This window comes from Cynocephalus volans, chromosome 3 (assembly GCF_027409185.1).
Source record: "Cynocephalus volans isolate mCynVol1 chromosome 3, mCynVol1.pri, whole genome shotgun sequence".
NCBI classification, from domain to species: Eukaryota; Metazoa; Chordata; class Mammalia; order Dermoptera; family Cynocephalidae; genus Cynocephalus; species Cynocephalus volans.
The window spans coordinates 141971040-141984307 of NC_084462.1; the positions used below are offsets into that span (position 1 = coordinate 141971040).

Consider the following 13268-nt stretch of genomic DNA (forward strand, 5'->3'; position numbering starts at 1 on the left):
CACCGCGGGTTCGGATCCTATATAGGAATGGCCGGTGCACTCACTGGCTGAGTACCGGTCACGAAAAAAAAGTACTATATCCTAGAACAAGTTCTGGCCACCCTATCTTATAAGTGGAGGAAGTATAGTAGGTAAATACTGGACTTCTGGAGGCAGAAGTTCTACATTCACAGCCTCTAATATGACCTTAGGGGTCATTGTTCAGTATGCCTGAACTGCATCTCTCTCCTGTGTGTACATGGGATAAAAACAGGGGCATACCACAGTGGGGCAGAGAGAGTGGTCTGCCTGGTACAGTTGTGTGTAGAGACTTTTAAAACAATAATAACATCAATTAAAAGTCAGTCTGGGGCCGGCCCGTGGCTCACTTGGGAGAGTGTGGTGCTGACAACACCAAGTCAAGGGTTAAAATTCCCTTACCGGTCATCTTTAAAAAAAAAAAAAAAAAGTCAGTCTCCTGTTTTATTATCACCAAGTGCTGACAATGTCAGTGATAAAAATACTCCCACCCTTAGTAGCCATGAGATAATAATATGTATTTCATAGTGTAGTTCATTAAAGTAGAGGACGTGTAGGTGGCACATTATAAAATGCTCTAAAATGTAACTTTTAAACAATTTTTTTTTTCAAATTAATGTGACTTGTGAGATTTGGAGAGAAAATGGTGGTTCTGTTTTTTTTTTTTAAAACTACAGCAAATCTGCCAATGTGGTCATATGGAGTTAGTAGTGAGAGAGTCATTTTATGTCAGTAAGTCATTTCTTTACCACAGAATTTTATAGAGAATGAGTGAAAAACATCTTAACTGTTTTTGTGTAATAGGGAAATCAAAAACATTAATTTTATAGTCTTCCTTATGGTCAGACAATTAAATCACAGTCCTAATAACTGGGTCTATATAGACTTGCTGGGTGAGAAAGCCAGCTAAGATGAGTTCATTACTTCAGTTTCTATATGTTTAGAAATAAAATACTATTACCTACCTCACAAGAGAATCTACTGATTCTCATAGAGTATGAGCCTCATTCCATTGTAATGAGGTAATGATTAATTTCTACTGTGTAGGTACCTGTACTTCAATGATGCAATAAACAATCCCTTTTAGAAAAGCCTTAAAGATATAGCAAAAGTCTGATTACTAGTTGGTCTCCTTAGCGTCAGTTTATGATACTTTAGTATCTGTGGGTGTAAGAGCTGAGCTTTGCAGCACAGAAAACACCCCAGCAGCAGCTATAACAATGCCTTGTCAAAGAGGTCGACTCCAGCAGGATCCTTCCCAGACTATTTCTGCTTAGTTTTGAGTACATTAAAATAATCCATCTCCATTGCATGCTGCTTATAGAGAGGGCACTTTTACTCAAGAACTGGAAGACTAAAATAATGAACTCATAAAGCTCATTGTTATGAGGACTAAGACTCCAGATATTATTCAAAGAGCCTTTAAAACAAAATTATAGTAATTATCATAGAATAAAATTTTTAAAGTAAATAAGGTTTTAATTTTACCTGGTACGTTAACAACTAGAAGATTCTGAATTTTGTATGCTAGACATATATGATATTTATACCAATATACATTTGCAAATGTAAGGTATAATGACTTTATATTTAACTACAGTGCTATTTGAGAACGAATGAAAGTTAGCTTATATGTGTAATGTAGATATTGGTTTTCACATAATTTACAGAAAAAATTACTTATAGATAATAATTATTTTAAAACGAAAGCCCTTAAAAGTCAAGGAAGAAGTCACTTGAGAAGAAATCCATCCCTCAGCGGGTCATCATCTTCTACTATAAAGCTTGCTGTACCCGTGTAATGGGGTTGTCCCGATACTTCCACTACAACAGCTTTAAAATCACCACACTTTGTTTCCTGAAAAAAGAAGATAATGGAGTATAATATCAAAATATTGCACTTGTACTGTATCTGACCTAAAAGTTGTATTCTTGATTTTTATCACGTTAAAGAAAAACCCAGGATTAATTCTATCAGTAATGGAAGGTTTTTAAGGAGAGTGACACAGTCACACTTGTGTTTTAGATAAATTTAGCTGTAGAGTCGGGGACACTCTGTAGTGGAGAGAGACTAGAAACCCAGAAACCTGTTAAGAGATAATCTTAATTCATGGATTGAATCCAGAACCACTTGGGTAGTTTTTATGGAAGATGGAGAAGGAGCACATAACATAGAGATACTTTGGGGGTAGAAATGACAGGCCTGTTGATTGAGGTATATGGGAAAAGAGTAAGAGGAATAAGTTAAATATGACCACACTTTCTAGGTTGAAAGTGACTCCAGTGATGCCATTAACCAAGATGGGGAATGAGAGAGGAAGAGCATGTTTTAGGAAGGAAGGAAGGAAGAACTTTTTAACAAGTTGATTTTTGAGATACCTCTGGGATAGTCACTTAGAGACGAGTCTAGGAAACAGATGGTAATCAGAGTGTTAGATTAGAAAGAGGTACAGAGTAGACACAGTAGGGATGAAGGCTTGGGACTTATCAGCAGTAGTTGGTTGAGAACTGAAGCCTCAGAAATGGATGAAACTGCCCAGTGGCATTAAATTGTAGGTGGGATGAGAAGGAAGATGAGGACGAAGTGCTGAGGACACCTGAACGGAAAGACAGGGTCAGGAAGCTGGGGCAGGGAGAGACTGAAAAGGTACCATCAGAGAGCCCAGAAGAGCCCAGAGAGAGAGGGAGGGAACATGGTGCAAGTGAAGTCATGAAAACCTTCAAATATTAATGTTTATTTTTATTTTGTAATTTTTAAAACAAGAATATCTGAAGCTTAAGGTAAAATGTCAAATATTTAATTAGGATAAGTAATTTATTATCTTTTTATAAAGCTTCTATAACATAAAGCCTCACGAACTTTTGCTTTGTGTGATAGCAATGTAACGTAGTATTGCTTAACAGCACTGGGTCTGCTCAGAGAGACCCCCATTCACAAGCTGGCTCCGCTACTCACCAATTAACCTCTGGCAAATTAACTAACCCCCTTAATTCTCCATTTCATCATCTGTCAAAAAGGATAATAAGAATACTGACATCCTCGGATTCTCACGAGGATGAAATGAGATGGTGTGTATGAAGTATTTAGCTTGGAAATTGACACATAGTGAAGTACCCAATGAATGTTATAGATTATTATTTGTATCTTCAATCTCAGATTCTGAAGATAATGTATTCCAAAGTTTTGCATACAACATAGATGATTTGGCATATCATAAGATCACTATGGGATATAGGAATCTTTAATTTAAAGAAAATGCAATATTCAGTAAAAGCAAACCTTAAAAACAGCTATATTAGGATAGATCGTTTGCTATGTTAACAAACTCTTTATGAATAGGTTCATTTACTGAATGTAGATTAATCATTCTGTAGTAGATTTCATTTACTACTATGAGTAGGTTTATTAATTAGCTGTGTTAGCATATTTAAAATTTGATTCCATTGCAGAAATTCTACGTTTCAGGGCTTTCACTTCCTATTATATAAAATTAAATATTCCTACAGAATAAAACAAAAACAAAAAACAAACCCAAACCCTAATTTAGTGTTTCTCAAAACTTTGGGTCTCAGGACCCCTTTATACATTAAGATTTGAAGACTCCCAAAGAGTTTTTGTTTATGTAAGTTATATCTATCAATATTTACTGTATTGGGAATTAAAGATATTTAATTTCCAATATTTAATTTCATTACTTCATTTAAAAAATAAACTCATTATATGTTAACACATAAATAACACATTTTTGTGAAAGTAACTACATTTGCCAAAAAAAATTTTTATGAGAAAAGTGTCATTGTTTTACATTTTTGCAAACCTTTTTCATGTGTGGCCTAACAGAAGACAACTAGATTTTCATATCTGCTTCTGCATTCAACTGTTTGGAATATCGCACATCATGTAGCCTCTGGGGAACTCCAATGTATAATCTCGAGGGAATGAGAAGTGAAAAGCACAAGACATCTTGGTTATTATGAATATAGTTTTGACCCATGAAAAGGACCTCTGGGTCCCCCAGGGGTCCCAAGGCCACACTTTGAGAATCGATGTCCTAGTTGAACAGAAGATTTTACAGGCCTGTTTTAAAATTCTCTTCTGAGAGCTGAGTGAAGAAACTTATCTAACTCAAGCCTTTTCAGTCTCACAAGCAACACATTTACAAATAAGCAGCCAAGGGTATCACTTACTCTCACAGCATTCCCTGTGAACACTGAGCCAGTTGTGCTGCTTTTAAAGGCCCTGGTCTGGTTCAGTTCTAGAAGCCCTTTGTGATATTGTAAGGCAATTCGGGCTGTCACTCCTGAGCCAGTAGGACTTCTGTCAACCTGTTTCAGGATAAATGAAGATAAGAATGTTCATAGTGTTCTACTTCCATATTACCTATTTTCATGCCTAAAATAAAAGTTTTAATACCTGTTCATCTGCAAACACACAGATGTTGGTAGTTGGTTCCTCACTATAAGAGTCTTTTCCATCTGTTAATATCGTTCCATATAGAAAGGCAAAGTCTTCACTATCAGGATAATTAATTTTAAACTGCAAATAAAAAAATTATCAAGCACATGTCAATATTTCGATTCAAATCTATCTTTATAAATAATGTAAATGGGGTACTCATAGATATAACTTTTCTATTGTTACCATTTTTAAAATACACTTTTGGGCAAGGCACTAAATGCTAGAAATTGTGTTTTTGTCTAGAAGAATAAACGTAGTTTTATTAGAAGTTATGATTCTTATCATACTTTGAGTCCCTTCCAAGGAAGTTGCCCTGCACATAGCCTCTACTAAAGGAACACTTCTATTTTATATACCCGTCCTCCTAAAACACACACACACATTCTCTCTCTCTCTCTCTCTCTCTCTCTCTCTCTCTCTCTCTCTCCCCCCCCCCCCCCCCCCCCCTCGCACTGAGCCCAGGATGGTCAATCCACAGGCTGGTCGTGGCTGCTCAAACAGGATGAGCTAATCATATCCTTATTCTCAGGAGCTTGGAGGGAATAATGTGAAAAAAAATCAGGCAATGAGTATCTAGAACTGAAGTTAATACCAGTGATAGAGACAAGGACTGTGAGAGGTCATGGGCAAGACAAAGTTATAAGGATACAGGAGCTATTAGATAAGATAAACAATTGGATGGGGAAAATAAAAAGGATTTACTATATAGGATGAAGTCAGGTGGTTGCATGAAAAGCAGCAGATACCCACAGACAGAAGCAGGCACTGGCGGGACAACTGCCACTCCGTGGTGGAGCACATCTAGGCCCAATGTGCAATGCTTCCTGTTCTTTTTGAGAAGTTTAATTGTTTAACTTCTCCTGGATTTCTGTAATATCTGATAGTATGATTGAGATTATCATAGCCTTACTTCCCGATGTATCCTTACAATTAGTACATTCTATCCCACTTAACTGTTGTTTAAAGCCAATTGAACAGATTTGGGTTCTTCAAACCCAGAGTCCATCTAAAACCACATTAAAGAGGCCCATGGATTGGATCTTTGTTGTCTATCCTCTTAAGATCTTTGTTGTCTATCCTCTTAAGGCCTCTATGCCCCACCTCCGCTACAGGCCATTCCAACATAAGAGCAAGTGCAATTTAAAATGCTAGAAGATATGGGGCCGGCCCGTGGCTCACTCAGCAGAGTGTGGTGCTGATAACACCAAGGCCACGGGTTTGGATCCCTATATAGGGATGGCTGGTTATGGTGCTGACAACACCAAGTCAAGGGTTAAGATCCCCTTACCGGTCATCTTTTAAAAAATAAAAAAATAAAAAATAAAAAAATGGTAGAAGATAGCACCAAGGAAAGGTCAAAAAACTAACGCCTTTTTTTTTTTTTCCACATAAGTAGCAAACTTACCACCTTGGAGCATCATATGTGATGCTAACTCATTTACCAAATCCTGTGAAAATGTCTTGGTTGAATCCTGATTTTATTTGTGGCTACAGCCCCCTGGTCTCATTTCACTCACATTTGAAATAGAATCCAACTTCCTGGCTATTACTGTTTCTACCCACGTTTTCTTCTAACTCAAACAGCACTTGCTAACTTCTCATCAGTCAGATTTCTCTTCTAACACATCCTAAAATAATTCCTGCCCACTAAGTTTTTTACCCTTTTATCTTAAATTTTACAAAGAATTTTTCTTTTTCCCCTAACTATGCTCTTTTCTGTTTCTCTTCAGTTAATGTGTTTTAAATAAATATATATCTTCTTTATTTAAAATAAGAAGAAACAATTCAATTTTCCCTCAGTGCTGATTTCTGTATTTCTTTTTGTTGACATTTGAGAACAAATGCGTGCTGTTTTTCCAGGATTCATTTGGACTCAATTTGATGACTTTACGAACCAGAAAATCTTTGTCACCTATGTTCCTGAATTCTGTTTGAAAAACAATGTCACTAATTTCTATAAACTCCTAAGAAAAAGACAACATATTAACAAAACAAATCCAAATTCAAGGTCCATAGTGGAGGTCTTGTCACTTGCTTTTTCTTTGACGTTTCTCCAACCCTGCCTCCCTCACCCCAGAGGAAAATTATTCTACTATAGATTTCTTTACTTAAAACTAACATTGGTCAGGTTTTAATCTCATTTTACTCTCTAGAATGCCTAATTTGAATTCTACTTATATTTTTGGGCCAAATTTCCTAATCAAGCCATGAGTTGCTCCAGACTTTATGCACCCATAGCTCTTTTTATATAAACTTATATATAATATTATAGTGTAATCATTGTTTGTTCTTCCATTATACTGTGAGATCGTGAAGACAGAGACCATCCCATTTTAACTCTTACATGCCTTATGTCTGGCACCGTACCTGACATATAATAAGTGGTCCAATGTTTAATGAACAAATACATGAAGAAATACATGTATGAATGATAAATATAAACCTAAATGGCTATCCAAGAATCCTTTAAAAGCATCATGCTGAAAATTTCATATCTTTTTCCTTGATTCTCTCTCCTTTTGGTAGATTTTAATTGTTTAATTATACATAAAACCAAGCAAGTTAGAATTAATTTAAAAATACCTGAGATAATATAAGCTTAACAAAATCAATATGTAATATTAAGATGCAATTTATTTAAACTGATACATTTGAACAAATAAATATTGTCAGTAATGTTTCCTTACCTTAAAAATAAAATAAAAATAAAATAAATAAATAAAATAGGCCCATAAATAATTATTACTACAAGTATATTAGACACTTTCCTAAGTTATGTTTACTCAGAATAATAATTAAATTTTCATATGCCAGAACACTCAAATACTGTACATATATGTTTTATTTACAGGTCCCAATTTCAAGGTAAAATGGCAGACTTGTGCTAGAAATGAAAAAATATTCTAGACTTATTATGTTAAGTGATTTTATCAAAATAGTTTTCCCAAGCCAAAACTAGAGTTACTTGAGTCATTATTTGAGAAACTTCTTAGCTAAAGAGGAAAAAATTCACTAATTAGGAATTAATGTTCTCCATGAAATAAGAAAAAGTCTTATCAGACATAATGAAATCTATTTTGTAAGCCGTATTTATATTATTTTCAAGTTTTGCAGAATGACTACATATAGCAAAGCACATGTATGTCAAATTAGTGGAATTCTATATAATGCATTTACTATACATAGCCACAAACTATATTAGTATATATGTACTATTAAAGAATAATAGTTATAATTTATTGAACATTTATTATAGGCCAAGCACTGACTTATCTCATTTTTACGACAACCTCACAAAGCAGGTATTTTGTAATTTTCACTTTACAAATAGAAAAACTGAGGCACATGGAAATTATGTAACTTGTCCAGGGTTACAAAAGTTACAAGTGGCAAAGCTGGAATTCATGGTTAGTCTTGTTCTAGAGCCTAAAATTTTAATCAGTACCCTATTCTGATTACTATTAGTAATTTAGATATACAGATATTTAATTTTCTTTACAGGCATGATAATGTATATTTCTCCATGCCACAGAGGAGCAATATATTATGAAGGCAACTATTGTCCTGACCTGAGCTTTCACTGCTTCTGTCACTGCACTCGCCGCATCCACAAGGTCCCTCGTCTTTGCAGAACAAATGTCGAGTCCTAACTTTTCAGCACTAACGAACGCATAAAATGCGCCACCATATGCAATGTCCACCACCACATTTCCATGTCCGGGAACCTCCACCGTGAGATCTAAAAAAGATGTGTTTGGAAATAAATTTGTTTTTAGTATTTTAGCAACAAAGTTCACAGAATTTTAAATATATTTCTGGGGGTGGGATGGGAGGAGGGTGTCCTTTCCCTACCATAAAAAGGAATGAAGCAAAAATCCAGTTTCAAAATGAGTAAGCATCAGGTAAATAATAGCTAGGTACGTCTTTCTATTTTTAACTTAGTGATGTTTGCATAAGTTATAAAACTGAATACCATGTTTTCTCCAGCTCATACATTCATATCTGTTAACTACTCTGAGGATTTTTTCTAGGAAACATTATAGAGGCCAAGAGAGGAAAACCGTGGGACATCAACCTGTCAACACTATAAAGGAAAATATAGGTCCCCGATTATACTACTAGAGATGGTTTAAAATAGTGAGGATTTTGGATCCTATTCACAAATTGGTTTTCTTCAGTTGTAATGTCAAAACCAAAATATTTAAAAGAGAACTTTATCTATTTAAATTATGTACAAACACTTACTCATCTACATATTTTCGGCTCATTAAAATATCCTACAGGTAAATACTCAGAATAAAGCCATTGTTGGCTTTATTCTCCTCTACAGCAGTGTTTTGCATAAGGGTTTTTATTTGAGCATTTATGTCCCTGACAGCCCAAAGTTTGACCTGAAGGTCAGTTGTTTTAAATCCTGAAATGTATTTCCAACAGAATGGAGCTAGGTGATTTGGGGGTCATTAAGACAGTTTTACCCCTTCTCGAATTGTCTTCTCTTCCTCTTCCCCAATTCAAGCTGGCTTGGTGATCACGGCCTCTGGGAAGGTACATATCAGGGGAGGAAGCAGGTCTTTCTACTTTTGTTTTATGGAAACCTAAGCTCTCAGGGGAAAGACATTTGTTGGTGAAGGAGTGTCCTGAGGGAGAAATACTTCTAGAGATAGAAATTTCCTCTGGATAGGAAACAGAGGAGGCTGATGGTCCTGAGTGCAGGGAAGACCTGTGTTGACCTCCCCATAGCACCAGAGGAAGACAACCTGTGGGGCAGAGACAGCAAACCAGGAGGGGAGGCAGGGGAAGAGTCAGGGGCCATACACGCATGGGATAGATGACGTTTCACTTTGCTAGATACCTGTGTAAGCTAAGGACCAAAGGGCCCTCCTCTCCAAGGCCACGGCACTTTTAAGAGACCATTTCTCACACATATACCAGGAAAGGGGACTGCACATGGAGGGATTAAGTTGGAAAAATAAAATATTTCTTGTATTCTGAGTTTTGACACTGAGTCCTACAAAGACACCAGTATGCTATCAGTTACAGACTAGTCCACCGAAACCCTCTTAACACATGATGTGTCAAAATAGAGCAAGTTTATAATCAAAAGAGTAAAACATGCCTGTGGACCTTAACAGCAAAGCTGAATCAAAAATGTCTTTACCTTGATGCTGGTGCAACATGAAAAGCAGGTTTAATGAAAGGAGAATGAGGAAGTAGATGGAAATGAGGGGCTGCTGGAATAGGGAAAGCTAAGGCCGAATGGTGGGTGTCGGTGTGAAGACTGGCACCTATCAGGAGACATGGGTGACAGGCCCCTGGCTCAGTCTTCCTACCCTCTTCTCTTGGTTGGACAGCTGAGTGGGGGTATGGGCTGCCAATCCTGGGACCACAGTGGAGTGGGAAGCTGGCTCAAGAAGTGATCACTGTGCCTACAATTACTCCTCTGGCCAACCCTTTCTGGAATCTTGGGGTCTTGTTTTCTTGAGGTGGGTGGTTGGGTAGGCTACTACACCTCACTGAGTTACACTTTCCTCTTTTTTAAAATGGACCAGATGTCTGTTAAAGGTACTTCTGCCCATGATTACCTGCTGTGACTTTCATTTTTTAATCAGTAAATCACTAACATTAAAAATCAAGAAATTTGCTTCACACGAATACATCCTACGTGCCAGATATTTTGCACACACTAGCTGCTTAATCCATTACATCAGCTCCTGCTACAGCCCTGAGAGGTAGGTTCAGTAATATTTACTATTCTCACATTATTCCCAGAGTTAACCATCAAATAAGTGGCTTAGAGCCAAACCCAGGACCAGGTGACTCCAAAGCCCACATCCTTTCCACTAAAATATGCAACCTCATCCAGGACTCAATCCAAAGTCTAAGGTTTTTCCTTTTCTGCTATATAAGGATATCACTGAAATTTCAATTTAATATACTTCCAAGATTTAATGAATACCTACTATGTGCCAATTACTGTGGAAGATGTAAGAGGTATAAGAATAAATAAAACATAGCCTTTGTCCTTCTTGGAGTTCAGTTGGATGAGAAAGACAAATTTAAAAATATGCTGTATGTGTAATGAGGTGTAATATATTAAGGAGATTTCCAGAAAATTGGAACATATCTTCTTCAGCTACAAAAATTTTAAGGATGAGGGGGAAGCAATCAGATAGGGCTGAATTCAGATCCTGGTTCTGCCACTTAGTGTGGCTTTGGTGTCTCATCTGTCATTGGTATTTCCCCTAAAAGAGATGTTTTGAGAATTGCATGTGATAATGTGTGTGGAGTGCCTAGCACAGATTAGGGAAATAATAAATATTAATATTAAAGGCAAAAGTTTAATTTCCAATGGGAATAGGTTTCAAAAGGACCAGATATTTACATTTGCCAATGAGCATATTCTTCTCCAAATTTCATTTCAGTTACCCCTTCAACAAATATTCACTGACTACCTACTGTTTAGGCACTTGGAATGCAGTGAACAAAACAGAGGAATTTGCATTTTAGCATGGTAGGGTGGAGATGAACTCAGCAACCCTCTGAGGTGGGACCGTTGTCCTCATTTTACAGATTGTGATACTGAGGCACGGGGAGGGGCAGACCAATGATCTTTAACACTATTAGTCTGCCTTTTAGGCATTTTTCAAAGTAGAGAATATAGGATTTCAATTTCTTAATAGCTCCAAGTGCCCATTAGTGCCCTTTAATAATTGCGCTGTCATACAGTGATGCTCTCAGGAACTATTATGCTTGAGAGGTTGCCTGCCCCTGCCCTAATCAACCCAGGGCTATGATGTAGTTGGTGATCCTGCTGCCAGCTGTCATTTCCCACAAAATCTAGAGTGCCTCTAATCTGCTGTTGGGTTGCCTGGGGGAATATCAGGTAGCTACAGAGACTAGTTAAACTGTTGAGGACTTTTAGATGCAATCCTAAACATAAATTCTGTCTCCCTCTAGTGCTCTCCCAATCCGGATGTGACACCATTCTCTGCTAAAGGAGAAAATGGCATCAGTTTCCCCAGAGGCATTCTTCATCAACTTGTGTGTTTCAGCTGCCTGAGGTTGCTCTAAGACGGACATATGCCTGTCTATTACTGTGTCATTCATAATCAGGCTAACTTGGAATTCAATTCATTAGGGAGAACTAAGATAAAACTTTCTAACAGAATGATTTGTACCACTTGAAGACGCTGAAGGAAAGGGGTAATAACCCTATTCCTGGATTGACTAAATTACCTCCCAGTTCTCTTACAGTCACGACTACTAAAGCATCCTCACTGATAGAATTCAGTCCCTTGGAGGGAGTACTCATATTAGACACCAGATCCAGCTTGCCAGTTCAGCCCCATTAGGATCTCCCTCTTTGTAAGGGTTGTCCTGCTTTACATGACATACAAGGATCTATACTACGGAACCCAGCAAAACCTTTTAATGGCTTTATATGCCTAGAGAACTCTGACTAGCAGTCCTCTATATCCATCTCGAGGAACAGAGTTTTTTAAATATACCAAATATAAGTATCTCGCATACTCTCATCTAATCCTACAAAAAACCCTATGAGATAAATGAAGAAACACAGCCACAGAGAGGTTAAGTAATTTGCTTAAGGTTGCACAGCTTTAAGGGGTTGTAGGATTTGAACCCAAACATTGTCTGTTCCCATTCTTAAAGAATAGGAGCAGCAACATCTGTATCTTTACTATTTATAAACTGTTTGGCTCATTCATTCTCATTTAATTCTTACCCAAAGAAGGGGAGAAGAAACTTTTTACAGATGAGGAAAAAGAGGCAGTGTTTAGTAAGTTGTTAGGGGTAATAATGTGTCTACCAAGCTTATCGTGAGGCAGCCTGGAACCCTGGTACATTGGCTGCTCTTTGCTCTGTCCTTGGCCGTAGCGTACCTTGCTTTATTCAACTGTGAAATCTCTTAGGAATGCCTGACGAGTGCGGAACGAGGAGCTGAGTAAGAGAAACAGGGCATTCTTCACTCCTCAAGGCTCTAGGAAGACCACGGGCGGATAGATCTGCGAAATAATCAAATTGCATGCACCAAACAAATTCGTTAAGCTGAGATGCTGACACACGTTGGGTGACTTAGAATTAATTTAATTTAATTAATTGCAAAGGCATGCGGAGTGGGTTAGTTGCGCCGCGTCGGTTCCAGCCCAGAGAGACAGTTAACGTTTCCGGTTGCCGACCCGCTCGGGGTTAGGAGGGTCCAACCGGTTACCTGTGGCCAGCACGAAGGCGGGGACGCTGTGGAAGCGCACCGGGCCGCGGCTGCGGCCGCCCTCACACGCCACGAAGGCGGTCACCAGCCCGCAGGGGCAGTGGATGTTGACGCGGGCCTCACGGGTGCCGGCGGGGGGTGGCGGCACCAGCCCGAAGTCCACAGCGAAGCGGCCCAGCGCCAGCACGGCGTGGCCGCACATGGAGCTGTAGCCCTCGTTGTGCAGGAACAGGACGCCCAGGTGCGCCTCGGGCAGCTCGCTCGGCACTAGGACGGCCCCGTACATGTCCCGGTGCCCTCGGGGCTCGAACATGAGCCGTCGCCGCAAGTGGTCAAGGTGCTGGCGCATGTAGCGCCGCTTGTCCAGCAAAGTGGGGCCGACCACCTCTGGACACCCCGCCAGCACGATGCGCAGGGGCTCGCCGCCCGTGTGCATGTCCACCACCGACAGCGCCGGCGTCCCCGGGTCGTGCGGGGGCAGCCAGGGAACGGACAGCGACCTGGCCATTGTCTCCGTCCAGTAACTCCACCACGACCCCTCCGTGCTTATTTATTTCCAGC

General features: G+C 38.8%; 1 protein-coding gene across 1 annotated transcript; it reads right to left on the bottom strand.

Moving 5' to 3' along the window:
* Window positions 1–1625: 1625 nt before the first annotated feature.
* L3HYPDH (trans-L-3-hydroxyproline dehydratase) lies at window positions 1626–13248 on the bottom strand. Its single transcript, XM_063091814.1, has 5 exons — window positions 12708–13248; window positions 8047–8216; window positions 4433–4555; window positions 4207–4344; window positions 1626–1876 (listed from the first exon to the last, which is right to left on the bottom strand). The coding sequence occupies exons 1-5, from the start codon at window positions 13213–13215 to the stop codon at window positions 1751–1753; spliced, it is 1065 nt and encodes a 354-aa protein (XP_062947884.1). The 5' UTR covers window positions 13216–13248; the 3' UTR covers window positions 1626–1750.
* Window positions 13249–13268: the final 20 nt, after the last annotated feature.

Bases quoted from the DNA above. Each gene is read 5' to 3' on its own strand.
- L3HYPDH (XM_063091814.1), bottom strand. From the start codon at position 13,215: ATGGCCAGGTCGCTGTCCGTTCCCTGGCTGCCCCCGCACGACCCGGGG. The intron at 8,217-12,707 runs GTAACCGGTTGG...CATCTTTTTTAG, and splicing joins CGCCTTCGTGCTGGCCACAG to ATCTCACGGTGGAGGTTCCC. The intron at 4,345-4,432 runs GTATTAAAACTT...ATCCTGAAACAG, and splicing joins GTGTGTTTGCAGATGAACAG to GTTGACAGAAGTCCTACTGG.